Source organism: Pituophis catenifer, unplaced genomic scaffold (genome assembly GCF_029215685.1).
Source record: "Pituophis catenifer annectens isolate HBS135680 unplaced genomic scaffold, rPitCat1.0.hap2 SCAF_1, whole genome shotgun sequence".
NCBI lineage: Eukaryota > Metazoa > Chordata > Lepidosauria > Squamata > Colubridae > Pituophis > Pituophis catenifer.
The window spans coordinates 171,560,106-171,585,225 of record NW_027256881.1 but is presented as its reverse complement, the minus strand read 5'-3'; the positions used below and the strand labels follow the sequence as shown (position 1 = coordinate 171,585,225).

The window sequence follows — 25,120 nt, the reverse complement described above, 5'->3', positions numbered from 1 at the left end:
GAAACGGTATATGATATATACATACATATAAGTAAAGGTAAAGGTTCCCCTCGCACATATGTGCTAGTCGTTCCCGACTCTAGGGGGCGGTGCTCATCTCTGTTTCAAAGCCGAAATGTTAGCACTATCCGAAGACATGTTGGTGGTCATGTGGCTGGCATGACTAAACTCCAAAGGTGCACGGAACACTAACCTTCCCACCAAAGGTGGTCCCTATTTTTCTACTTGCATTTTGTACATGCTTTCGAACTGCTAAGTTGACAGAAGATACATACATACATGTACATCTACGCATACATATACGTATACATGTACATACACACACACACACACACACACACACACCATGTTTCCCCAAAAATAAGACTGGGTCTTTTTTGGGGAGGGTTTGATAAGACCCATTAGGTCTTATTTTTTGGGGCGGGGATGTCTTATTTTGCAGCTGGCTGGCTGCTCCCTCCCATCATCTGCTTGCCCACGGCTGCAACGGCTTACAGGGCTTCCCAAGGCAGACACACTTTTTGCCCAGATGGAGAAATAATAGAGACTGGAAGCTTCATCTGCTTGCAATTGGGTCGCTTTGAAACAGAGCGATTAGCTCTGTTTCAAAGCGCCCCATTTGCAAGCAGGCAAAGCTTCCAGTCTCCCTCTGGGCAAAAAGTGTGTGCTTGAGGCAGGCAGAGGCATGCGGGGGGGTGGGGGGCAGGTGGGCAGGTGATCCTAATGCACCGCCCACTCTGTCCCTCTGTCTCTTGGCTTGTCTGCAGCTGCACTGGGGCAGACACCTGCATGGGGTGTCAGGATTGCTTACCTCCACCCCCTGTGCCTCCGCCTGTTGCCAGTTCTGCACGAGCCTCCAGTGAGCCAGGCAGCCACACAGCAAATACGGATTACCTGTCTCCCCCCTGCTTCTGCCTCCAGGCTCTGACTTCTCTCTGCCAAAGAGCCAGCAGGCTGTGGCTGCTGCTGGTCATGGTCAGCCTCCGCATGTTCGCCACCTCTTGTGCTAGCCATGCCATCCCCCCAGACTTATTTTTGGGGTAGGATTTATATTAGTCCCCCACCCCCAAATACTGTATGTTAGTGTTATATAATTTGTATATCTGTGATTGAATGACCTGTAAATTCCATACACTAAACAATAAATAAATAGAATCATAATGCTGGAAGAGACTCGGAGGTATATTGATCTTCAGTTTGAAGTATAGATGAGATGACCACCTGTGGGCTCCTAATTGTTTGGCTACCCTGCCTGGTTGCTCATAGTCCATTGAAATTGCTTCCAGGGTCTTATTAGTATTATTTGTCCCAATATGAAATGGGAGAAAGGGCTGAATTATTTTGGCGAGCCTCTCCATCACATCTTTTATCTTTGCACTTGGAAGACAACACATTTCCCTTAAGAATTTGTCTAGTCTACAGATTATTGTCTCTGTCCTTTAAATCTCTCATCACCAAAACATGCCTTTTTTTTCTTTGGGAAAATCTGAGCTACTTTACGTCTTGTTGCTTGTACATTTGGCAAAGTCAGGTGCCTGCATGTTTCTTTCCTGGGGGAGAATATGAATATGAATATTTCATCAATTTTTGTTAGTTAAGAACATTATAGTAAAAAAATCTGATTACATATGCCAATATGCTATATCTAGACCCATGAAATAGACAAAAGATACATCAATTATTGCTTAGTAAAGAAAGGAATCTACTGTATCATGGTTAAGGTATTTCCAAATGGCTAAAAAATCTTAGGAAATCTTGGAGAAGGAGGAGAAACCCTAAGAAAAATGGCAGAATTTGAAATATTAATACATAATTAAAATAATTTATTAGGCTGCATTTACAAATTGTTATTTAAATACAACATGGAGGCAACAAATAAAAATTGATAAAATAGATGCAAAATTTCAAAGAAAAAAACCAGTGGAACAACCTATGGAGCAAATCAATAAAAATTACACCAAGCTACAATCTGAAGGAAAACTGGTACAAAATGTCCTATAGGTGGTAACAACAACAAATGTCCTATAGGTGGCCAAAAGTATTGACCCCTCCACTTTCTCACAAGAATCCCAATTTGACATGAAATAAGTTGACACAAGTAAATGGTATCCACCATTCTTTATTCCCTAGAGTAGACACTTTGCTTTTGATGCACAATTTACCGTATTTTTTGGACTATACGATGCACCTTAATTTTTGGGGAGGAAAACAAGAAATAAAAATCTACCTCTGCCTACCAGCATTAGTATCAGCGGCGTCCTCACTTCACTCGGATTTTGATAACGAGTAGCACAGATCTTTTTATCCATTTAAAACAAACCCTATCACCCTACGTGCATTTAACTGGAGTGGGGGGGGATGGGGTGGGGGGGATGATTTTCACGGGGCAGAGAGGGACTTGGCACTGAAGGCTCCACTCCCGAGACACCCCTGTCTTCCTACCTATAGCCATAGGCATTGAAAGCCTAACTTTCTCATAGCAAGGCCTGATAGAGATGCAGCACTTCAATCCTCCTGGTCACTGCCATCTCATAAACATGGTGCCGGGCTTCCTGGCAAGCCCCTGTACCTTTGCTGCCTCGGCCAGAGCCTGATTCCAGAAGCGGCCTGGGGAAGCGCGGAGCTCGGGACTCAGTTGGCAAAACAGGCACTGCGCAGGGGGGCGTAAGGCAAGGCGCTGCCACCTGAAAAACACTGTTGCCATGATTTCCACTACCAGGAACCTCATGAAAATGTAATGCTCTTTTTTTTGCCTCCGCAAGCCCCACTTTTGGAATCGGAGAGGAAAGAGTTTTCGGGCGGTAGCACTGGCCGGAACCGCCCGCCGCCTGTAATGCAATGGTCTTTTTTCCCCTTTGCACACCCCGATTTTGGAATCCGGGAGGAAAAAGAGCATCACGTTTTCAGGAGCTGCACAGGAGGTGTAAGGCAAGGCACTGCCATCCAAAAACACTGTTGCCACAATCTCCACTGCCAGGAACTGCCTGAAAACGCGATGCTCTTTTTTTGCCTCTGCCTGTTTTTGGAATCGGGGAGGAAAGTATTTTCGGGTGGCAGCGCTTTGCCTTACGCTATCTGCACTGCTGCCCAAAAACACTTTCCTCCCCAATTCCAAAAACAGGGCGTGCGGAGGCCAAAAAAAAGCATCGCGTTTCAGGCGATGGGCGGTTCCAGCCAGCAATGCCGCCCGAAAACACTTTCCTCCCCAATTCCAAAATTGGGGCATGCAGAGGCAAAAAAAGAGCATTGCATTTTTAGGCGGTTCTAGGCGGCAGAGATCACAGCAACAGTATTTTCGGGTGGCAGCGCCTTGCCTTGTGCCTCCTGCGCAGCGCCCACTTCGCCAACCGAGTCCCGACCTCTGTGCTTCCCTGGGCCGCTTCTAGAATTAGGCTCCAACTGAGGCAGCAAAGGCACAGGGGGCTTGCCGGGAAGCCCGGCTCTGTGTTTACGAGATGGCAGTGTCCAGGAGGACTGAAGTGCTGCATCTCTATCAGGCCTTGCTGCGAGAAAGTCAGATTTTCAACGCCTATGGCTATAGGTAGGAAGATAGGCATCTCGGGAGTGGAGCCTTCGGTGCTAAGTCTCTCTTCTGCTCCCATGAAAATCATACCCCACCCCACCCACTCCAGTTAAATGTGTGTAGGGTGATAGGGTTTGTTTGAAATGGATAAAAAGACCTGTGCTGCTCGTTACCAAAATCCGAGTGGAAGTGAGAATCCCCGCCGCCTGGAACCACCAGAAAATGCGACACGTGGAGGCCGACAGCCTCCGAAGGGTGGAGGCTGGCAGGTGGGCAGGACTACATTCAGTGTATAAGACGCACCCAAATTTTCACCCTCTTTTAGGGGGGGAAAATGCATCTTATACTCCGAAAAATACGGTAATCTTGTAAATAAGAAAACAATCTAGAGGTAGCAAAATTGGAGCCTAGATGCTAACCCTTGTGTTATATGAATGCTGTAGGTGCTACATAATGCTTTTGCCTCCTTCCCTTTTGGAACAGAGATGTTTCTGATCTTACTGGCTTTCCAGAAATGCTTGGAGGACGTGTGAAAACTCTTCATCCTGCAGTACATGCAGGTATGTTACTCTGTTGGGAATGAATTAACACTTTATTATGGTCCTTGAACAGATAATAATAAAAAACAGATTCTCTTACATAAAATGTAATTTTATAAAATGCATTTCAAGAATAGCCAACTGAAGAAGGTTGATTAAAACTGCTGTTATTCAGACAGCTAATTTGTGTCGCAGCTGCATCCATTCAGACTGGAAGCTGGAAAGTTGTCATAAAGGATTATTCCATATGAAAGCATTTTTCAGCACGATAGATATGCCTGACAGGAAAAGGCATCTCTGATACCTTGCTTCACACATCAAAGGCTGAAGAATAATCTATAGAATGACTTAAAATAGTGTGCATTGCATTGTTTCTCAGGTAACATTTTAATATACATTCTTGGTATGTTTCAAGCAATTATTGGGATGGCTAGGGTTAAAAGCTAGCTTGCCTTCAAGAGTAAAATCTTTACAAGAGAATGTGATAGTACTCTTTTTTTTTTCATACACCAACTGTTTTATATTATTTTCTTAGTATAGGTTCTACTGCTATTCCCCTTTGGCCATCTTTAGCAAGGACTTGAAGGGATTGGACTGTTACATTTTCTGAGCCTCTTTTTCTTTTCCTCACACAAAAACTAGGCATCCTGGCTCGTGATATTCCACAAGATAAAGCTGACATGGAAAAATTGGATTTCAGCCTTGTAAGGTAAAAAGGGTAGTTGGGGGTTAATAAATAATTATGAAGTCAACCTTTGATATCAATTGATGGAAGTTATCTTGCATAGAGATTAAAGGTTTTTCATTATAAAGTACCTCTCTTCTCCCTTTGTGAATGCACATTTTCAGAATTGATGGGTTTTTTTGTAAAAGTACGGAGGGATTTGTAATTGTGCAAGAGATTGTCAAATCTTGACTTCTCATCATTTACTTTAAAGCATTGGCAAATATACCCTTTTGAGATTTACCTAGCTTTATTTGAATTTCAACATGTAAATCAATTTCAGACGTAAGAGGACAAAGTGTCAGGGCCAATCTTTGATGCTGAGATTTTAGTCTGCCACTACATAACTTTTACCCCTTTCTTTAATCAAATATTGAAAGAACAAATTATACTTGGTGGATTCAGTGTTGGAGTCACAAGTATTCCAAGAAAGATATGCAAATAAAATCTTTGGTTTTATTTATTAAATGTTTATGTACCCATCTACTAATACAGAAACTCTGGCTGGTTTTCAGTATAATGAAAAGTAAAAAAGGTAAAGAATGCAATTAAAATTAGGAGAGTTAAATAGAAAAACTAAATAACCAAGATGATGGGTAGTCTCAGGCCAGGGATTCTCTATGTTCTACCGTAACATAGTACGCTGAGCCTAGCTTTCAGGCCCTTCCAGAAGACCAGGAGTTTGGCTATTTATAACTCAAGGCAGTCATGGTGAAAGTAAAAGTTAGAGTATGACTTTTCTAACCTTTCAATATTTTGAAAAACGTTTTTCAGTATTCAAAGTCAAATTCATTTGCAGCCAAAAGGTTCAAAAGGCTTTTCAATAGGATTAATCCCCTTAATGCTGGTGGATGAATAGGATCCTATTTGGAAGTGCACTGTATCTGAGAAATTATCATTACTGAGACTATTCCCTCTATATTTATTTTCCTTAGTTCACAAACATTCTAGAAGCAGCATATAATGGAGGCAGTCTGGTATGATGTAGGATCACAGAAGTGTGCTCTTTTTTTTTTTTTTTTACATTTTCACCCCTTTCCCCCCCCCCCTCAACCCACCCCAGCCTTCCCAACCTCCCTAACCCTTCCTAACCCTCCCCTCCCCCCGGACTTCCACACAGTATACTCATATCAAATAAAAAAAAAACCCCCTTTGTATAAAACTTATATAAAACTTGAACCCCTCCCTCCCCTTATAATTTTCTTTTTTTATCTTCATTACATTAACATATTTCTGTCTTAATATATCATTTTCAAATGAAAACTATTTGATACTTCCTAGTTTGGTATTTGTTCTGAACATAATCTATCCACTTTTTCCATTCCCATTCATAAGTCTCTTGTGAGCAGTCTTTTAGATATGCTGAAATCTTCGCCATCTCTGCAAAACTGGCCATCTTCATAGTCCATTCCTCGATAGTGGGCAAAGCTTCATTTTTCCAGTATTTACCTATCAATAATCTTGCTGCTGTTATCATATACAATATCAACTTTGTTTCGCCCAATGTAAATCCCTTAACTATACCCAATAAAAACAGTTGTGGAGAAAATTGAATTTTTTTCTTTAAAACATTCTGCATAACCCACCAAATTTTTATCCAAAAAGCCTTAACTTTCCTACAAGTCCACCAAACATGATAATATGTAGCATCTAAACAGTCACATCTCCAACATTTTGGCTGAACATTAGGGTACATACACGACAATTTTTTGGGGTCTAAGTGCCATCTATAAAACATTTTGTAAAAATTTTCCCTCAGATTTTGCGACTGTGTAAATTTTACATTCTGAACCCAAATTTTTTCCCATGTTTCCAACATCACTGGTTCTTCAAAATTTTGTGCCCACTTAATCATACAATCTTTAACTAACTCTGTTTCTGAATCCCTTTCTAACAAAACATTATAAAGCCTTTTAATATGCATTGGACCTTTCCCTTTTATATGTCTAACCAATTCTTCCTCATGCAACATAATACCAGTTTTTTGGTCCTCTTTCCATCTCAATTGTAGTTGATTATATTGTAGCCAAATTAAGTTAATCCCTTCAGCCAACAGTGTCTGTAGTGTCTTCAGCTGCCATCTGCCTGCATCTGTAAAAAGAACCTCTTTGTATAAAAACTCCCCGAGTGACATTATATTTGTATTCCACAAAGTATGACCAAGATCCAGCCATAGCGGTATTTTATAATCCCATTTGAATCGGTGCTTCTTCCAAACTTTCATCAAAGAGTCTCTAAGTATATGGCTTTTAAATACTTTATTCACTTTGTTGTCATAGAATAAGTAAGCATGCCATCCAAATTCAAGATCAAAACTTTCTATATTCAATATTCCAGTCTTTTTCCTTCCAAACCAATCACTTGTTAGAGTCAAAGCTGCTGCGTCATAATATAACTGTAGGTTTGGAAGTTTAAGACCTCCCCTTTCTGGAACATCTTGCATAATTTTCAATTTCACTCTCGGTTTTTTCTCGTTCCAGACAAACTTATTCACGCCAGTTTGCCACACTTTCAATTGCTTATCACTTTTAAGCACCGGAATCATTTGAAACAAAAAAAGAAATCTTGGCAAAATGTTCATCTTAACTGCTGCTATTCTTCCAAGTAGAGACAGCTGCAGTTTTTTCCAAGTCTCCATATCTTTTTGCAACTCTCGCCACAACACCTCATAATTATTTTGAAACAATTTCGTGTTTGATTCTGCAACCTGAACTCCTAGATATTTAACCTTTGGTACAATCTCAAAACCTGCCCTCCTCTCAAGCTCGTGTTTACGATCTTGTGTCATATTTTTAACTATCATCTTAGGTTTTTTTTTGATTCAGTCTAAAACCTGAAACTTTACCATAGTCTTGTATAATGTCCTTCATCAGGATTATTGATTCCATTGGCTGTGTTAAGGTAACAACCAGATCATCTGCAAATGCCTTTATTCTGTAATCCTCTTGCCTTATCATTATACCTTTCAAGATATTAGAGTCCCGTATTGTATTTAACAAGACTTCTAGTATTAAAATAAATAAGAGTGGGGACAACGGACATCCCTGTCTTGTTCCTTTTTCAATTTTAAACTCTGTTGTCAAACTCCCATTAATAATAATCTGTGCCTTTTGCTCTTGATAAATTGCTGAAATCGCCTGTATAAATTGATCCCCAAAGTCCATCTTTTTTAAAGTCTTTAATAGAAAATTCCAATCCACTCTATCAAAGGCCTTCTCTGCATCCAAGAAAACCAGCACTGCAGGGATCTGTTTATTCTTCTCAAGATATTCCAATAAATCTATTACTTGCCTTACATTGTCCTTCATGTATCTACCCTCGATAAATCCCGCTTGATCATCATGAATCACCTTTTGGATTACTGGCATCAACCTGTTGGCTAATACTTTTGCATAAATTTTGTAATCAGTATTCAGAAGAGATATTGGTCTATAATTCTCCGGTTTTTTGGGACCTGCTTGCTCTTTTGGTATCAGAGATATATAAGCTGTTGTCCATGATGGGGGTATTTTACCCCCTTGTTGAATATTACAAAATAGATCTCTGAGTTGTTTCAACATTTCTACTTGCAAAGTTTTATAATACACTGCAGTCAAACCGTCCGTTCCAGGAGCTTTGGCTGTTTTTAATTGTTTAATTGCTACTAATATCTCCTCCTCTGTTATAGGATAATTCATTCTTTCCTTTTGTTGGTCAGTAATTTTTGTAACTCTTGTATTAACTAAGTATTTTTCTATAAGTCCATTCTGCACATCCTCTTTAGCATATAGTTTGGTGTAATAGTCCACAAAAACTTCTTTAATTAATTTTTGTTGAAAAATTTCTTTCCCTCCAATATCAATACTATCAATAGTCCGTGTACTCTGTTTTTTCCTCAATGTATAGGCCAACCATCTGCCCGGTTTATTGGCATTACAAAATGTATTATGCTTCGCATATTGTAAGTTTGTTGCAACTTGTTTCGCCATAAGCATTTGAAATTGGTCCTTCAGAATTTTTATAGCACCACGTATTCTTTCATCTGTTGGGTTCTTAATAAGTAACTGTTCTTTATTCTTTATTTCTGCTTCCAATTCAAGTCTTTTCTTTTGTCGATTCAGTCTATGTTTAGAGTTCATATAAATAAGCACCCCTCTCATATAAGCTTTGCTTGCATCCCACACAATTTCAATTGGGGTACCTTTATTCAAATTTATTTCAAAAAATTCTTTCAGATACTTTTTAAGTTCTATTATATTTTTTTCGTATCTGAACAAGTTCTCATTTAATCTCCAAGAGCGTCTTTCAGTCTTGCCTATCTCAATTTCTATCCATACTGGGCTATGGTCAGTCAAAATTCTTGGAAAAATCTTTGTTCTTTTTGTCTTGACAAGTAAATCATTTGACAACAAAATGAAGTCAATCCTAGAGAAGGATCTGTGTCTGTCAGAAAAAAAAGTGTAGTCCAATTCTTTTGGATTATGTATTCTCCAAACATCTTTTAGTTCCATATCTTCTTTCATATCAAAAAAAGTCTGTGGTAATCTAATTCTAGACTTTGCCAAACTCTTTTTATCTAATTTAGAATCAATTATTCCATTCCAGTCTCCCATAATTAAAATAGATCTGTAGTCCCATTGCAATATTTTAGTATGTAACATTTTATAGAAATGGTCCTGTTGATTGGGAGCATAAATTCCAATCAGAAGAATTTGGCCATTTGCTGTAAGCAATTCAATTGCTACAAATCTACCATCTTCATCTGCTTCTATAACTTTAGCTATTAACTTTTTATTTACATAAATAACCACACCATTCTTTTTTTGCGAAGTTGAAGATATAAAATGTGTTCCTAATTTGGAATTTATCAAATACTTTTGATCTTGGGTTGTAATATGCGTTTCTTGTAAACAAATTATATCATTATTAAATTGTTTCAAATATGCAAATAATTTCTTCCTTTTCTGTGCTGAATTCAACCCATTCACATTCCAAGATAAACACTTAATCGTCATCTTTATCTTTCTGGAGCAAAGAGCAGAATAACCGAATGTCTTCCAGAATCTTCGGTCTTGCTCCCCCCATGGCTCCAGTCTCTTGTGTAGTACTCTTAGCTCCCTTTTTATCTTGTCTTTCCTGTTGTTGCTTTTCTTTAAGTTGCTTAGACTTAGCTCGAGTTATACGCTGATCCTTAAATTCAACCGTCTGAACCGGGTCCAAAATTGGAGAAGATTCCAACAAAGGCTCATCCAGAAAACCTCCTTCAGCGCCCTGCGTTTCCTCTGGTTCCTGCTTAGACTGTTCTTGAGGTTCTTGTTGAAGTTGCTTCTTATCACTCTCCTTAATCTCCAGAACTGTGGATGTACGCGGAGATGGTGTTCTTTCTTTAAAAATAGTAGTATAAAAATGCTCCGCCTTCTCCACAGTGTTCAAACGATGTCTTTCTCCCTTGTATCTCAGAATTATACCAGTTGGGGCATCCCACCGAAATGGTATCTGTTGGTTTTGCAATTCTTTAACAAGAAAGCCAAAATCTTTTCTGGTTTTCAACATTTTAGGTGGTAATTCTTTATAGACTCCAATTTGTGAGCCCCCCACTTGCACAGTAGTATGAAAAGATTTTTGCAGGATGTCATTTCTTATTGCTCTGTCCGTAAAATATATGACCACATCTCTAGGCAGTTGTCTTTGTCTGGCCACCCAAGAATTCACTCTGTAAATTTTATCTATTTTGTAAAAAACCACATCAGGATTAATTTTTAGAATCACAGCCAGTGCCTCAGCGCAGACCTGTCTCAAATCTTGTCTGTCATCTTCTCTGATTCCTCGAAGCCTTATTGCGAATTCCATTGCCCTGAATTGCATCATAACAATTTCATTTTCAACTCTCTGCATTTTATCATCAACATCAGAAATTTTATAATCATTGTCTTTCATCTTAACATTGACTTCTGATTTAAATTCTTCCACTTTAGAATCAACTTTAATAATAAATTCTGCAAGGCCAGACGCCACCTCTGATATTTTTTTAGTCACCTTGTTTTGATTCTGTTTCACCATATCTTTAATTTCATTAATTTCCTGCATAATTTCCTGTTGAGACTTTTGAAGTTTATCATCTATTTCCTGTTGGGATTTTTGAAATTTATCATCCAGAGCTTTAGAAATAAATTCTTTTAAATCTCCCACATCAAAATCTTTTTTCTGTGTCTGTAACTGTTGAGCAGGGGGAGGCTGCGTTGCTTGTTTGTGTGTGGGGGATCCCCCCCTGCTGCCTTCCCTTCTTGCTTCTTTGAGGCCATCCTGCCACGTAAGCTAGTTTTTCTGAAGAGGGAAGTTCCTTTTCCTTTCCCACCTCCACAGAGACTTCTAAAAAAGTCCCCCAGATTTAATCAAATAAGAACTAAAGTAGAACAAAGTCAAGTATTAAAAAGGGAGAAATTTTTCTGTTGTTTCTCTTGTTACAAGCGAAGCAACTTTGTAACAATTTGGTAACTTTGTAACAAAGCAAGATGACTTCACCAATCCACACTCGCTGGCTCGTTAACTCTAAAGCCGAGCGCCATGTTTTTTCAAGTCACTTTCACTCATTCGCATTTTTTCTGAAGTTAAAGCATCAACAAAGCACTAATACTTGCAATTCCGAGTTTCAGGGTCCAAGTATATTTTCGCTGCTTATTAAGGTTGGTTCCTTTCACTTTAAATGTTTCCTGCAGCCGGCTTGTTCTGCAAAAGCAGAATCGTCCCACGCCGCCCGGAGTTTCAGCAGGTTGGAAGGGAGCCGCGCCTGTTTCCTCCCCAGAAACAATTCCCTGGGGGGTTACAGGGGCTCGACCTGTGCCCTGCTCTCTCTCCTCCAATAATCCTGTGGATTTTGAAGTTTTCGAGCCGCTTCTCGATCATGAAGCGGCTCTACAAGTGGCGGGGCTGGCGGTCCTTCAAAAGGCACCGCCGTCACCGAAGACAAGGAAACCGGAAGTACCAGAAGTGTGCTCTTATCTTACTTTATTGTAGTGCTTTTCCTTTAGCCATACTTGATATAAACTATAGGAAGATCACCAGAGCACCAGTGTCTTGAACTGTCTTAAAATAATTCTTATGTGATGATTCAGGAAAGTCTAACTAGCATAAGACACTTCATTGGCCAAAGCAGGGATAAAATAACAGTTGTATTACATTGAAACATGATAAAAAAATGTTGTGTTGGCAGAGTGTCATGCAAATGATACACTTTTGAATTTAATTTAAAGTTACTCCATGCTTCTTTTTCTAGAATTGTAGTTTGCAATCTCTACCCATTTGTCAAAACGGTGGCCTCCCCAAATGTCACTATACAAGAAGCTGTTGAACAGATTGATATTGGTAAGTCAGTATGGACTATATATTGCAAACACATTGCTTTGAGTACTTTGTGGATACTATCACCTTTTAAATGAAAGCAGTCTTCACATATCGTCTTCATATATACTTTCTTCCATTGACCTTCCCATTTTGTTTCATGCTCTGCTAAGGAAAGATTTGGAATTATTAAGTTGGAAGGGGCTATGTAGGCCACTGAGTCTAGCTTCTGTTCATTGATGCTCTGCTCAAATCATAGCATCCCCAATACATGGCTTCATTAAGGTAGAATGGTTCTGCTATTGAACTACTTTTGCTGTTAGAATTGTTTTCTAGCATTTAATTGGAATCTGCCTTCTTGGAACTTAAATCCATAATTTTGCATCCTGTACTGTGGAGCAGAATTTTGGTAGTACCCAAGTATTTGAAGAGCACTGTCATGTCCCTCCTCGGCCTTCTCTTCTCAAGGCTAAACATTCCTGGTTCCTCCAGTCTGTCCTCATTAGCTCTCTTAAGTCTCTTTTTCTTGATTTGATGATAGGAGATTTAAATTCATTCAGAGACAAGAGATAGTCAGTGGTCATATGTCAATCCTACTATTGCACCTTTCTCTTTTCCTGGTGAAATGGATAGAAGTGAACAAAAATAAAGTTAAAGTGCTAACTTTTCTTCATTACCTGAAGCATTTTGCCATATTCAGCTCCTTTCCTCATTAATTTCTGCCTACTTATTCTTGAAATTCACTTTCTTAATATCCAAGATACCTGTTTACATTCAGTTTTGCTTGAAATCTGAATGAAGAAGATTTCATTCAAAAACTAAGCATTACATGATATCTTTCTCCAATATTTTTCCTCCTGGTACTTTCCTAATGGTAAGAACTGAAGGATAGCAAAACCTCTTGTGCCTTCTTCCATTTTAAGAAAGATAAAGTTATCAGCAACTTTCCTGAAAGAAACACATTGCAGGATGTCTTCCAAAATATGATGCGGAAATTAAAATCATTACTAATTTGAACCTTTTTCAAATATATGCTGATAGTAAAGTATTGCAACAATAGGAACTCCAATGGTGCAAAATACCTTTTGTATCTCAATTTTGGTTTTTATTTTTAATCATTTGCTTGGGTATCATAGAGAGTTGTTTTCTTCTTTCTTTGATCTGATAAATCCTCTCATTAGCTGAAGTGTGACCATTCCTTTGACTTTTTCAATAACTTCTACAAGCTTGCACATGCTACAAATGTATGCCAGGTTGTTTCATGCAGGAACTGATTTGTCCTACAAGCATTGTAGGCATGATGACAGATTCCCATATCTACACAGTTGTTATTTCAGATTCCACTAGTAGAAGGATTTTGTTTGTTCTTGTTCCCCTATCAGGCTAGCCAAGTGCATACAGTTAAATTAGAGGAAAATACCTTTCAGGAATTTTGGCAAACTGCAGTTAGTACACCCCCGTTTGCTTGGTAAGTTATTGTAGTATGGAGATATATTAGATAGAGAAATAAATATATACATTGATCTGATTTGGATTTAATAGCATTAAAATGTCTGTGAAGACTTTTGATTGTGGCAGATTACTTGGTATGAAATGTATTGAATCACTGTTTTCACTGGATCAGATTTTGTGAGATTGATTTGTTTTTAAAGGGGTACTTTTGACATAGTTGCTTATGTTGACAGAATTGGGTTTGTCTGAAGTCTTTCCAAAGTTTTGAGTTTTCTGAGTCTAAGTATTAATTTGTTTGTTTTCTGTATAATAACACAGTTTACACAGTTCCCATAATAACATGGTTCAGATATCAATCAATGAGTGATATTTGTGTTCCAATAGTATTCTTTCCTCTCTTCATCTTCTTATTGATGTGTTTAGGCCTCAGTTCCACTGAGATGGTCAACTTGTGATTGGTATATGTGCATAGACTACAAGTGGAAGTTAATGTGAAAGTAACACCCCCCCCCCCCCAAATTATATGGTCACATTTTTTGCAAATTAGAAATTTAATGAAAGAACATTTAAGCATGACTTCATAGTATTGCACAAACATTGATTTTAGTGGGAGGCAGGAGAAAACTTTACCACATTTTTTCCTTGGTTAGAGAAAGGAGGCAGTCACAACTTTCTTTCCTTGTGCTTCAGTTTGACAGAAAGGGATTCAAACACATCTTTATAGTTCTTTGTCCTGTTTCCTCCACTCAGCCATGGATCAATCGATCCTGCCAGGTTTGTATTCTTTTTCAACCTTCTATAAAATGCTGAAGTCTTATGGACCAGGTCTCTAATGGCTTGACACAGTTCCAGTCTAGCAGCTTAGCTGTTGGCTTTCTTTCTCTTCTGTCACTCTTCCTAGGACATCTGTGATAACCATAGCTGCATCTTTGTCAGGATGGTTTGGCATTGACATGGTTTACTTTCGAAATGCTGCCCGCTTTTATGAGGAGAAGGCAGAATTCCTTGATCCTTATGAATAAAAGTATAATGCGGACAAAATGATTCCTCTGGAAACCATGAAACAAATATTCACGGTAGACTTTTTACAAAAGTTATTAGCCTTATTTTGAAAAGACAATTCAGAAATAGTTACAGATATATTGTGTGGGTTCTACTAGTAATGCATTCTTCTGAATTATTGGGAGGCTGACTGCGATACAGGTAGTCCTAGTTTTGTGTTTAATGACTGTTCAGAATTACAACAGTCTCAAGAGAGGGTGCTTTATGGCCTGTAGACATTTCTGGCCATCTTAAAATGTCATATCAGCCACTTCACAATTACATGGCCACATTTTTGGTGTTTGACAACCTGTTTTCACTTATGACTGGTTGTCAAGTGCTCCATGTAATTACCATTTTCAAGCTTCACTAGAAAATGAGTGAGGAAACTGGCAGAGAAGGTTGCAAGCCACTGCCACTTGCCAAGAGAACTACTCGGACCCCTCCATTGAGCTGCAGAAAAGGGGCTTGAATCCTGAAAATCTGAGCCCCTTTTTTGCATCACAGGAGATGCATTCTCTTCCATACACAGTGTTCAGCCCCTCTAAAGCTTTCTAGCTGTCAGGGTTCCAAGTAACACCCCCAATGAAAGAAAACTCCGAGGCTAGAAGTTCCTCAAAGTTCCATTTTATTAGAGATGTCATATTGGCACATCTGGGAAAACCTGAATCTGAAAGCTTCCAGCTTTTCCCCACCCAAAAGAAAGTCCAAGTCCCTTCTCCTGCACCCCCATGTCCATCACATGGTCCAATCAATGCACCATTCCAACTGGAGATGCCTCCCAGTCACACCACTCCAAGTGCAGGGCTGAATGTCCTTGACTCTCAGAGAAAAGAACGTTATTATGGCTAGATACCTCCCCAACTCCATACAATCTCTCCTCCCAGTTTCCCAGAGCACTAAATGTGGCAGCCCTGAAGATCCAAAGAAAAGAAGGCTTCCAGGGCTGACACTAGCCTTCTTTCCAGTGAACACCACTGTTCTAAAAGCTACAAAGATTTGTAGATTTCAGAAAGATGACATTCTCTAGCTTTCTTGGGAAGACTAGACAGCTAGGATTACTAGCCTTTAAAATGATCGTCTTTGCAAGTCTTTCTAGGCTGGGAAGACTAGCAAATGTGATCATTCTCCTGATAGTTTGGAAGGCCCCTTCTCCAAATCACACATTCGTAAAAGGAGCCTTCCAAGATTGCGAGAATGGGGCTTGGCTGCAGAAAAAGCAAAGGTAAGCGGTCTTAGCATGTTGGATGGGGAGTGGATCCGGCCCTCCCAGACATGGTAGAGCAGGAAGAGAGCCCTCTTCCTAGTGCTCAGCTTAGCAACCTGTGCAATTGCTTAATACTGCAATTGGGAGAACGGGGATTGCAGCTGTTGAGTGAAGCGGTCATGTGTCATTTCACTTAACTGCTTCCTACAATGTCTGAAATTCTGATCCTGTTGTAGACGGAAGTTGAGTACTATCTGTACTTGAGCTATAAATTGTAGGTGTGAAAGGTAGTGAGCTATAAATGCCGAATATGATGTTTTCTGTGCTTCCATTTTTACCACAGGAGGTGTTGCTTTACTGAGAGCTGCAGCAAAGAATCATGCCCGGGTGACAGTTGTTTGTGATCCTGGAGATTATACTAATATAGCAAAAGAAATGAAAAACGGTTCTGATAATGATACCAGTTTGGAAATTCGGCGTCAGTTAGCTTTAAAGGTAAAGTGTACTTATGACAACCTATATAATGTGCTTGTTACACAGAGAAGTTTCATATTTTCATTACTTTGATGACAGCTGCATCTTTCTCACATTTCTTGTAGGCCTTTACTCACACTGCTCAATATGATACAGCAATTTCTGACTACTTTAGGAAAGAGTACAGCAAAGGCGTATCTCAACTTCCACTGAGATATGGCATGAATCCCCATCAAACTCCTGCTCAACTCTATACTTCAAGGCCTCAACTTCCTCTCTCAGGTAGGAGGCACTCGGAATCCACTTTGAAGGCACTCCAGCAGCATCATTAATAAACAGCAATATTGTTTAAAATATTATGTTGCTGTAGTCCTAATAGTAATTTTATCAGGTAGGTCAAACCCATTATTTTCATTTTCCTAATAGCTTAAGTTTAAAACTGCCTATGTTTCTGAGTTTAAATCTCCAGCACCAGATGAGTAAGTGCTATAGCACGTTGATGGTCTGGCTAAAGTTTTGGTATGTGAAGAACAAAACAAGTGCCCAGAGGACCCCCATTTTCAAAAGGGCAGGGGAAAGAAGAATTCCAGGAGCTAAAGGCCAGTCTGACTTCAGTAACTGGGAGGATTTTAGAGCAGATCATAAAGCGCTCAGCCTGTAAGCACCTTCAAAACAATGAGATTATGAAAGCAAAGCATCTGACAGAATTCTCCATGATATTCTGTTGAGCAAGTTAGTGAAATGTATGCTGGATTGTAGATGTGTACATAACTGGGTAGAAAATTGTATTCAAGAAATGCTTATTTGTCAAGCTAATGTGAAATATCAAATGCAGAGCTACAAAGTTCAGTCTTGGACGCTGTGCCCTTTGATAATTATTAACAACATGGATGAGGACATCGAGAGAAGTTTTATCAGATTTGCAGATGACCCCAAATTAATTGGGATAACTAGTGCCCTAAAAAAAATTCAAGTAATCTTGAGATGTTAGAAAAATGAAGTAAGAAAATGAAATTTAAGAGGCAAACACAGAGGTTTTCACTTAGGAAAAAGAAATCAGATGCACTGGCATAGAATAGGGCCGTGATGGCGAACCTATGGCACGGGTGCCACAGGTGGCACGCGGAGCCATTTCTGCAGGCACACGAGCTGTTGCCCTAGATCAGCTCCACTGCACATGCATGCATGCCTCCCACCTGCCAGCTGATTTTCAGGTCTCTGCCACGCATGCAGGAGACGCGCACGCATGCCCATGCCACCCTGCCCCTTCCAGGAGTCTCCATGCGCCCTGTTTTGGATGCCAGGTAAGTACATGGCTCGCACAGAGGCTCTGGGAGAGTGAAAAATGGGCCTACTGGAAGTCCGGAAATGGGCTGTTTCCAGCCTCCAGAGGCTTCAGGGAGGCCTGCTAGGCCCAAAATGGGGCGTGGGGGGGGTGTCCACGCGTGCATGCACGGGGGGAGCATGCACCTGCGCGGGGGGGGCGGGACAGCGTGGGGAGGGATTGCATGTGCATGCGTTGGGGTGTGCATGGGGGGCATTGCATTATGGGTGTGGGCATGCGAGTGTGCTATCGCGCAAGTGTGCGCACTTTTGGCACCCGAGGGGAAAAAAGTTTGCCATCACTGGAATAGGTGATAGCTGGCATTGGTTGTATTTGTGAATCATATTTGAATGAGCAATATATTGTTATGCAAAAGAAGCAAATTAATTTGATGCTATATCAACAAAGCAAATTATAAGGAGTAATCATTACTTTTTTTTTTCCTGTGTTGGTCAGACCCACCTCAAATAATTGTATTCAAATTTGGGTGACACAGTTAAAAAGAATTGAGGCAAAATAAAATAGACAGACAGAAACTGTGAAGCTGCTCAGTAGACTAGAGACCAAGAAAAGAGATTGAAGCAACTAGAAACAGTCCAGAGACGATAAGCCTGAGGTTTATGATATCACTGAAAGAATATCACAAAAAAAACCAAGGTCAATTCTGTGTCATTCCATAGTGCAGGATACAGAAAAATGGAGTTAAGTTTTTGCAAAGTAGATTCTAATTGAATGTTAGCAAAAAATGTCATAATGTAAGATCAATTTTACATTAGTACTAAATTACCGAGAGAGTCGGTGGGCTTCTGTTCAGTGAGTGTGTTGAAGCTATGGCTAGATAGCCATCTCTCAGGGATCTTTTGACCTGAATTCCTGCACTGATCCAAAGATCGGGCTCAGTGACCTAAGTGGGTTCCTTCCAGCTCTATGATTAAGGGACTGGAAGCTAAAACATACAAAGAACAGTTCCAGGAATTGGGTATGTCTAATGAAAATGTCTAATGACTACGGGTGATATGAGAGCAGTGTTCCAATATATAAGGACTGCCACAAAAAATAGGGGGTCAACCTATTCTCTAAAGCTGGGCTATCAAACTCACGTCGCGATGGTGTCACGTGACGTATCGGGACTTTTTTCCCCTTCCCTAAACTGGGCATGGCCAGCGCATGACGCATCTGGCCCACTTGTAAATAGATGTTATAAGATTCCTCTACAGCTTTAAATTATTCCGGATTAAATCAACGAATTGGAGAAAAACAAATTGCTTGGCTGGCTTCCGATTGCTGGTAGAGCCGCCAGGCTTATTTCTGCGGCTGGAGCTTCGGCTCAGGCTGCAGCTATTCGGTGGGATCCCAGGTAACAAGGCGATCGCGGGGTAGGGGATACATGGTGGTTCCATGCGGCTACCCAGGAGACCGTCGGAGCTTTGCGCTCCAGTTTGGAAGCCTCTGACGCTACTCTCAATGCAGCCAAGTACGCATCTAATGCCATGGCATCATCAGTGGCTACCAGATGCCTGCTTTGGCTCCGCCAATGGCAGGCACATGCCATAAATAGAAGCTAGCCGCGGCCCCATTCAGAAGAGAAACATTTCGGGAGGTCTTGGACCCCATCGTAGTGGAGTCCAAGGACAAAAGGAAGGTTCTACCATCCCTTTCCAGGCGAGGCGAAGTTCACTCCTCACCTTATTTTCGCTGCCCCATCTTTCGTTCAGCGGACTCCAGCTCGGGGTTCCAGAGAACCCAGAGACAGTATTTTCTGAGGCAGCAACAGGTCGGCCAGGAACAGGCAATTTCAGACCAAGCAGCCATTTCGTGGCGGCGGAAGTAGGTCCTTCCGACACCCAAAGTGATTGCCGATCTAACCCTCTCATCGGGGGGCGCCCAGCCCTCTTTGGAGATCGATGGATTCATGGGTGCTAAAGACGGTGAGGTTGGGCCTCTCTCTCGAGTTCCTTTCCATGCTCCAAGGGTTTTCATTCGTTGCCCCAACTCGAGAGATAAATTAAAGAGGGTCTTCATGGAGACAGCAATACAGCACCTGTTGGACATTCAGGCGATCCAACAGGTTCCAGAGGACCAAAGGGGGCGGGGATTCTATTCTATTCTTTTCGTAATCCCCAAGACCTTGGGTGTGTGTGTGTGTGGAGGGCGATTCTTGACTTGAAAGGGCTGGACTGCTGCTTAAGATACAGGCGGTTCAATATGCAGTCCCTCCAATCCATCCTAGGGGCCGTTCAAGAGGGCGACTTCCTCACATCCATAGATCTGATGGAGGCGTAATCTACACATTCCCATCTTGTTGTCCCATCATCAGTATCTCCGATTCCATTATGCTGACTGCCACTTTCAGTACAGGGCCCTGCGTATCGGCCTGTCATTGACACCAAGGATGTTTACGAAACTGTTGGCAGTGGCAGCACACCTTCGGACTCTTCCTGTGTGGATAGAGTGTTACCTGGACAACATACTGATCCAGTTCTCCTCTGGCCGCCAGGCAAGAGAGGATCTAAGGTCTCCAGCACCACGGGTTCTCCATAAATTGGGACAAGAGCCACCTGTTCCCAACAAACCGTCTGCTCCATTCAGGAGCCATCATACACACGGTGGGGTGCAGGGTATATCTGTCCCAGGAGAGGCAGGCCAGTCTCAGGGAGTTGATAGCTCGAGTCCAGAGAGAATGGACTGTGCCACTGTTCCTTTTATCACAGCTCCTGGGCAAGATGGTGTCCTGTATTTCCATTGTCCCATTGGTACGAATGCACACCAGGAGCTTGCAGCAGTTTCTCCTGCCTTATCAGAGGTCTGGCAGGAGCAACTCACCGGCCAAGGTTCGTGTCCCCCCCCCCCAAAGGTGATCCAGTCCTTCAGGTAATGGAGGTCCCTAGCCATCACCAGGGGCTGTCGCTTCAAAGAACCCTTCCGCCTAACCATCACAACAGACGCCAGCCTCTTTGAATGGGGGGCTCACCTACAGTCCTTGATGGCTCAAGGGCAGTGGACTCAGCAGGATTGGAGACACAACATAAACTGGCTGGAACTGAGGGCAGTCCATCTCGCCCTCAGGCAGTTACGCGAGACGGTTTCGGGCAAGCATATTCTGGTTTTGACAGACAATGTGGCCGCCAAGGCCCACATCAACCACCAGGGGGACACCCGGTCCAGGTCCTCAGTCCAGGTCCCGGTCCAGGTCCTTGGTAGCCGAGCAGCTGGGCCTTTGGGCGGAGAGTCTCCTCTCCATCAAAGCAGAACATAGCTCTGGAGTTGCCAACGTGCAGGTGGACTGACTCAGCAGAGCCTCCATCGACCAAAAGGAGTGGTGCCTACACCCCTCTCTGTTCTGGGAGATTGCGGAACGATTTGGCCTCCCGGTCGTGGACTTGTTTGCCGCTCCAGCCAACAGCCAGGTGCCCAGGTTTTTCGCAAGTTTTGCGACTCCAGTGGTGGAGGGGGTCAGTGGCCTCCAGGATTGCTGTATGCCTTCCCTCCTCTACAACTTATTCCAAAGGTGGTCATAAGATGTTGACATAGAGGGTGGAGGTCCTTCTTCTAGCACCTCACTGGCCCAGAAGATCATGGTTTGCCGACCTAGTCAACCTGTTAGTAGTCCGGCATGGAGGTTCCCTCAGAACAAGATCTCCCTCAGCCAGGGGGCCTTAATCCATCCAGACTCTCAATGGCTACATTTGACTGCCTGACGCTTGAGCGGAGCATTCTGAGAAGGGACAAGTTTTCTTCCAGGGTCATTCAAACAATACAGGCCTCTAGGAGGCCCTCTACCAATCGCATCTACAATGCCACATGGAAGGCTTTTTGTGGCTGGTTTGACAAGGCAGGGGCAGACCCCATGGATGTATCGATTTCCAGATCCTGGAGTTCCTCCAGGATGGGCTGGATAAAGGTCTCTCCCCCATACCATCAGAAGACACGTAGCGGCACTTTCCTCGGTATTGACATGTGGGGAGCTGCAGTCTCTAACGCAACATCCTAATGTGTGCAGGTTCATAAGGGGCGCAACCAATTTAAAACATCCAGTGGTGCACAGATACCCTACCTGGGACCAAGGTCTTGCACTCTCTCACCGGTGCCCCCTTCAAGCCATTAAGATTGGCTACTCTGCATTTTCTTATCTTTAAGGTGGCATTCCTGGTGGCCATTACATTGGCCAGACGAATCTCGGAACTAGCGGCACTCTCTATGAGGAAGGACCTCTGTACTTTTCATCCTGACAGAGTGGTTTTGCGGTTAGACCTTTCCTTCGTCCCCAAAGTGAATTCCTGGTTCCATAGGGCCCAGGAATTGGTGCTACCAAACTTCTGCCCGGAACCTGTCCACGCACGAGAGAAGAAGTGGCACACCTTAGATGTAAGGAGGGCTCTCCGCATTTATCTTAAAAGGACTTCCTCTTTTCGGAGATCAGAATCATTATTTGTGTCCTTCCAGCCTTCTACACTTGGCAGGAAGGTCACGTCGTCAACAGTAGGTCAGTGGATTCAGGCATGTATCGCCAAGGCCTACGAGGTTCAGGCTCTTCCATTACCTTCTCAGGTCACGACCCATTCCACCAGGAGTGCAGCCACCACAATGGCGTGGTCGATGCAGGCTTCAATCAAAGAGGTCTGTCAAGCAGCAACATGGTTCTCCCCGTCCCCATTCATCAGGCACTTCAGGATAGACACCTTTTTTTTTATTTATTTAATTTGATTTATATGCCGCCCTTCTCCGGAGACTCAGGGAGGCTTACAATGCTCTAAGCATTGGCTAGCAATGGCTAACCTTCACTTTGGACGAGGCGGCCTTCGGCAGATATGTCCTCCAGAGAGTGCATGTGGAGCCGGGACTTAGGACCAGACTGCAGCCCACCCATAAGACAGCCAGGTTTGGTATATCCCATTCCTGGATGCTACCTCCACCTAAAATGGAGAAAGGGTGTTGGTCTTACCTGATAGGCTTCTTCTCTTTGGGTGGAGATAGCATCCAGCCCTACCCTGAAGACCATGTGGTCCATGGTCCAAGGGGATGATCCAGGGGTGAAATCTAAAATTTGTTACTACCGGTTCTATGGGCGTGGTTTGGTGGGGGGTAAAAGTTGGGCGTGGCCAACTTTTTTTTTTTTACTTTTAAAAGCATTTTTTCTGCAACCTTAAGAGATTGCAGAAAAACATGCTTTTAGAAGCCTCTGACGATCAGGCAAGTCAGCTGGGATCGCTAGAGGCTCTTAAAGGCATTTTTTTTCCTACAACCTCTTTGGCTGAAGAGGTTGTAGAAAAAATGCTTTTAAAAGTAAAAAAACAGCCTCTGATGATCGCACAGCTCAACTGGGCATGGGGGAGGGGGGTGCAGGGATTTTTGCTACTAGTTCTTTGAACCATCCACCGCCATCGCTACCGGATCAGGCGATCCGGTCCGAACCTGGAGCATTTCACCCCTGGGATGATCCATTGTTAAGATATGTCAAGTCTGTTGCTTCACCTTTGCCAAAAGCTGAGGACCGTCGGTAGAGGAGGTGTATCCTCACAGCTCAAAACAGACTCGGTCCAATCAGTGAGGAGGCGAAGTTAACCCATTCCTGGATGCTATCTCCCCCCAACGAGAAGGAGCGTATCAGGTAAGACCAACGCCCCTTTTCACCATCTCCTCAGATAGTAACTTTCAGGTTTCAACCTCAATAGGAATCCTAACAGAGGTATCTGCATTTGATTTATACTATAAATTTGTTAGTTAAATAATCCTGTTCTGAGGTTTATTACTGAATGAATAAAGAGGCTATGGGAACATAACTAGGGAACCTTGTTCTACTTATGTTGGTAATAGCCCCAAGCCTTAACCTGAAGCAAACTAGACACAATTCCTATCCCTCTTTAGAAAACTCTACAGGGATGAGAGTAGTTTCCTTCAGGCACCTAGAGGATGTTGTAGAGCAGGGCTGTCAAACTCCTGGCCCAGGGGCCAGGCCCATGCCTGCTTTAGCGAAGGTGAAAAAAGCCCAGATATGTCACGTGATGCTGCTGTGACAAAGTGAGTTTGACACCCCTGTTGTAGACTGTCTCAAGGAGCAGAAACAGTTCTCCATATTTCTGCTGGCTCTTTTTTATGTTGGATACTTTCTATAAAGATTAAAAAAATGAGCTTAATCAGTAAACTGACATAATTTAGCTAAGCAGAAGAACTTTTAGTAACTTACAGCCAGTAGGATAAAAATATGGAGAACCTGTTTTCTTTTTTTAATTGTAATTTTTAAAAATATTTTTTCATTTTAAATACAAATAATACAAACATACTGTAAGGATCAGCTCCCCGCCCCCCCCTTCCAAGAAAGTACGAACTCTTGAGAACTTTGTATTTCAAAAGGAATCTTTTATTGAAAGGGATGAAAGCAAGTCAAAACTCAAAACAGGCTCTGGGGCCCCTCAGGGCACGCAATTCAGGATAAAGGAAATTAGGAACCCATGCTCACCTCCAGATGTGGATTCCAACCAATCCGCAGGTGTGAATACGAATTGCATCAGCCTCTCTGAGAAACAGATCCAAAGAGTTTCTCAGGGTCATTTTACAATCTACTCGTTCCCCCCTTTTTCCGAGGTGTGAGATTTCTTCAGGGATTCCTGGCGCCAGGCAACAGTTATAAATCAGGATAACGTTTATACAAAGAGGATCAGGAAGAAATGTGACACTCCAGATTCCCCCCTTCTTCCATGAAGAATTGCAGATACACGGATCTGACACATACCGTGTGTCTCTGAAAATAAGACATCCCTTGATAATAAGCCCAATCGGGCTTTTGAGCGCATACACTAAAATAGCCCCCCCTCCCAAAAATAAGCCTTCCCCGAAAATATTTAAATGCATGCGCAGCCGGTCCCCGCCATTTCCTCTGGCTAGGGTTAGGGAGACAGCTGGAAATCTGGTAAGATGGCAAGAGGAGCTCCGTCTTGCTCCACGTGCCCTAAAATAATAAGACCTTCCTGAAAATAAGGCCAAGCACTTATTTCGGGGTTCAAAAAAATATAAGACAGGGTCTTATTTTCGGGAAAACACGGTGGTACATATATATCTAAATACAAAAAAAGGGGAAAAAATACAAATATTACAGTGCAGCCCCATCCTTGGAGACCATTTTTTCCCTTATAATTCTTCTATTCCAATTGTGCACTTATCCCCTTGCCCTTAAATAGTTGTTTTAATTTTAATTTTTATTATAATTTTAAAAGAAGAAAGTAAAACGTAACATCAACTAGAAAAGAGGAAAAAAAAACAGCAAAGAGAAAGCAAAAAGACAAGAAAAAAGTTGAAAGAAAAATATAAAATGGCTTCCAATACAGGTAATGCTCGACTTACGACCACAATGGAGCCCAAAATTTGTGTTGCTAAGTGAGACATTTGTTAAGTGAATTTTGCCCAATTTTACGATCTTTCTTTCCTCAGTTGTTAAGTGAATCACTGTAGTTGATAAATTAGTAATCTGGTTGGATAAATTAAGTGAATCTGGCTTCCCCATTGACTTTGCTTGTCAGAAAGT

General features: G+C 41.9%; 1 protein-coding gene across 1 annotated transcript in view; it reads left to right on the top strand.

The window, feature by feature from the left end:
- Positions 1–25,120, top strand: part of ATIC (5-aminoimidazole-4-carboxamide ribonucleotide formyltransferase/IMP cyclohydrolase) — an 85,219-nt gene that overhangs the window by 5,705 nt on the left and 54,394 nt on the right. The window contains exons 3-7 of the mRNA XM_070933191.1: positions 4,007–4,083; positions 4,705–4,771; positions 12,039–12,127; positions 16,147–16,298; positions 16,403–16,559. Coding sequence (XP_070789292.1) covers positions 4,007–4,083; positions 4,705–4,771; positions 12,039–12,127; positions 16,147–16,298; positions 16,403–16,559 — 542 coding nt within the window. The remainder of the gene's footprint in view (positions 1–4,006; positions 4,084–4,704; positions 4,772–12,038; positions 12,128–16,146; positions 16,299–16,402; positions 16,560–25,120) is intronic.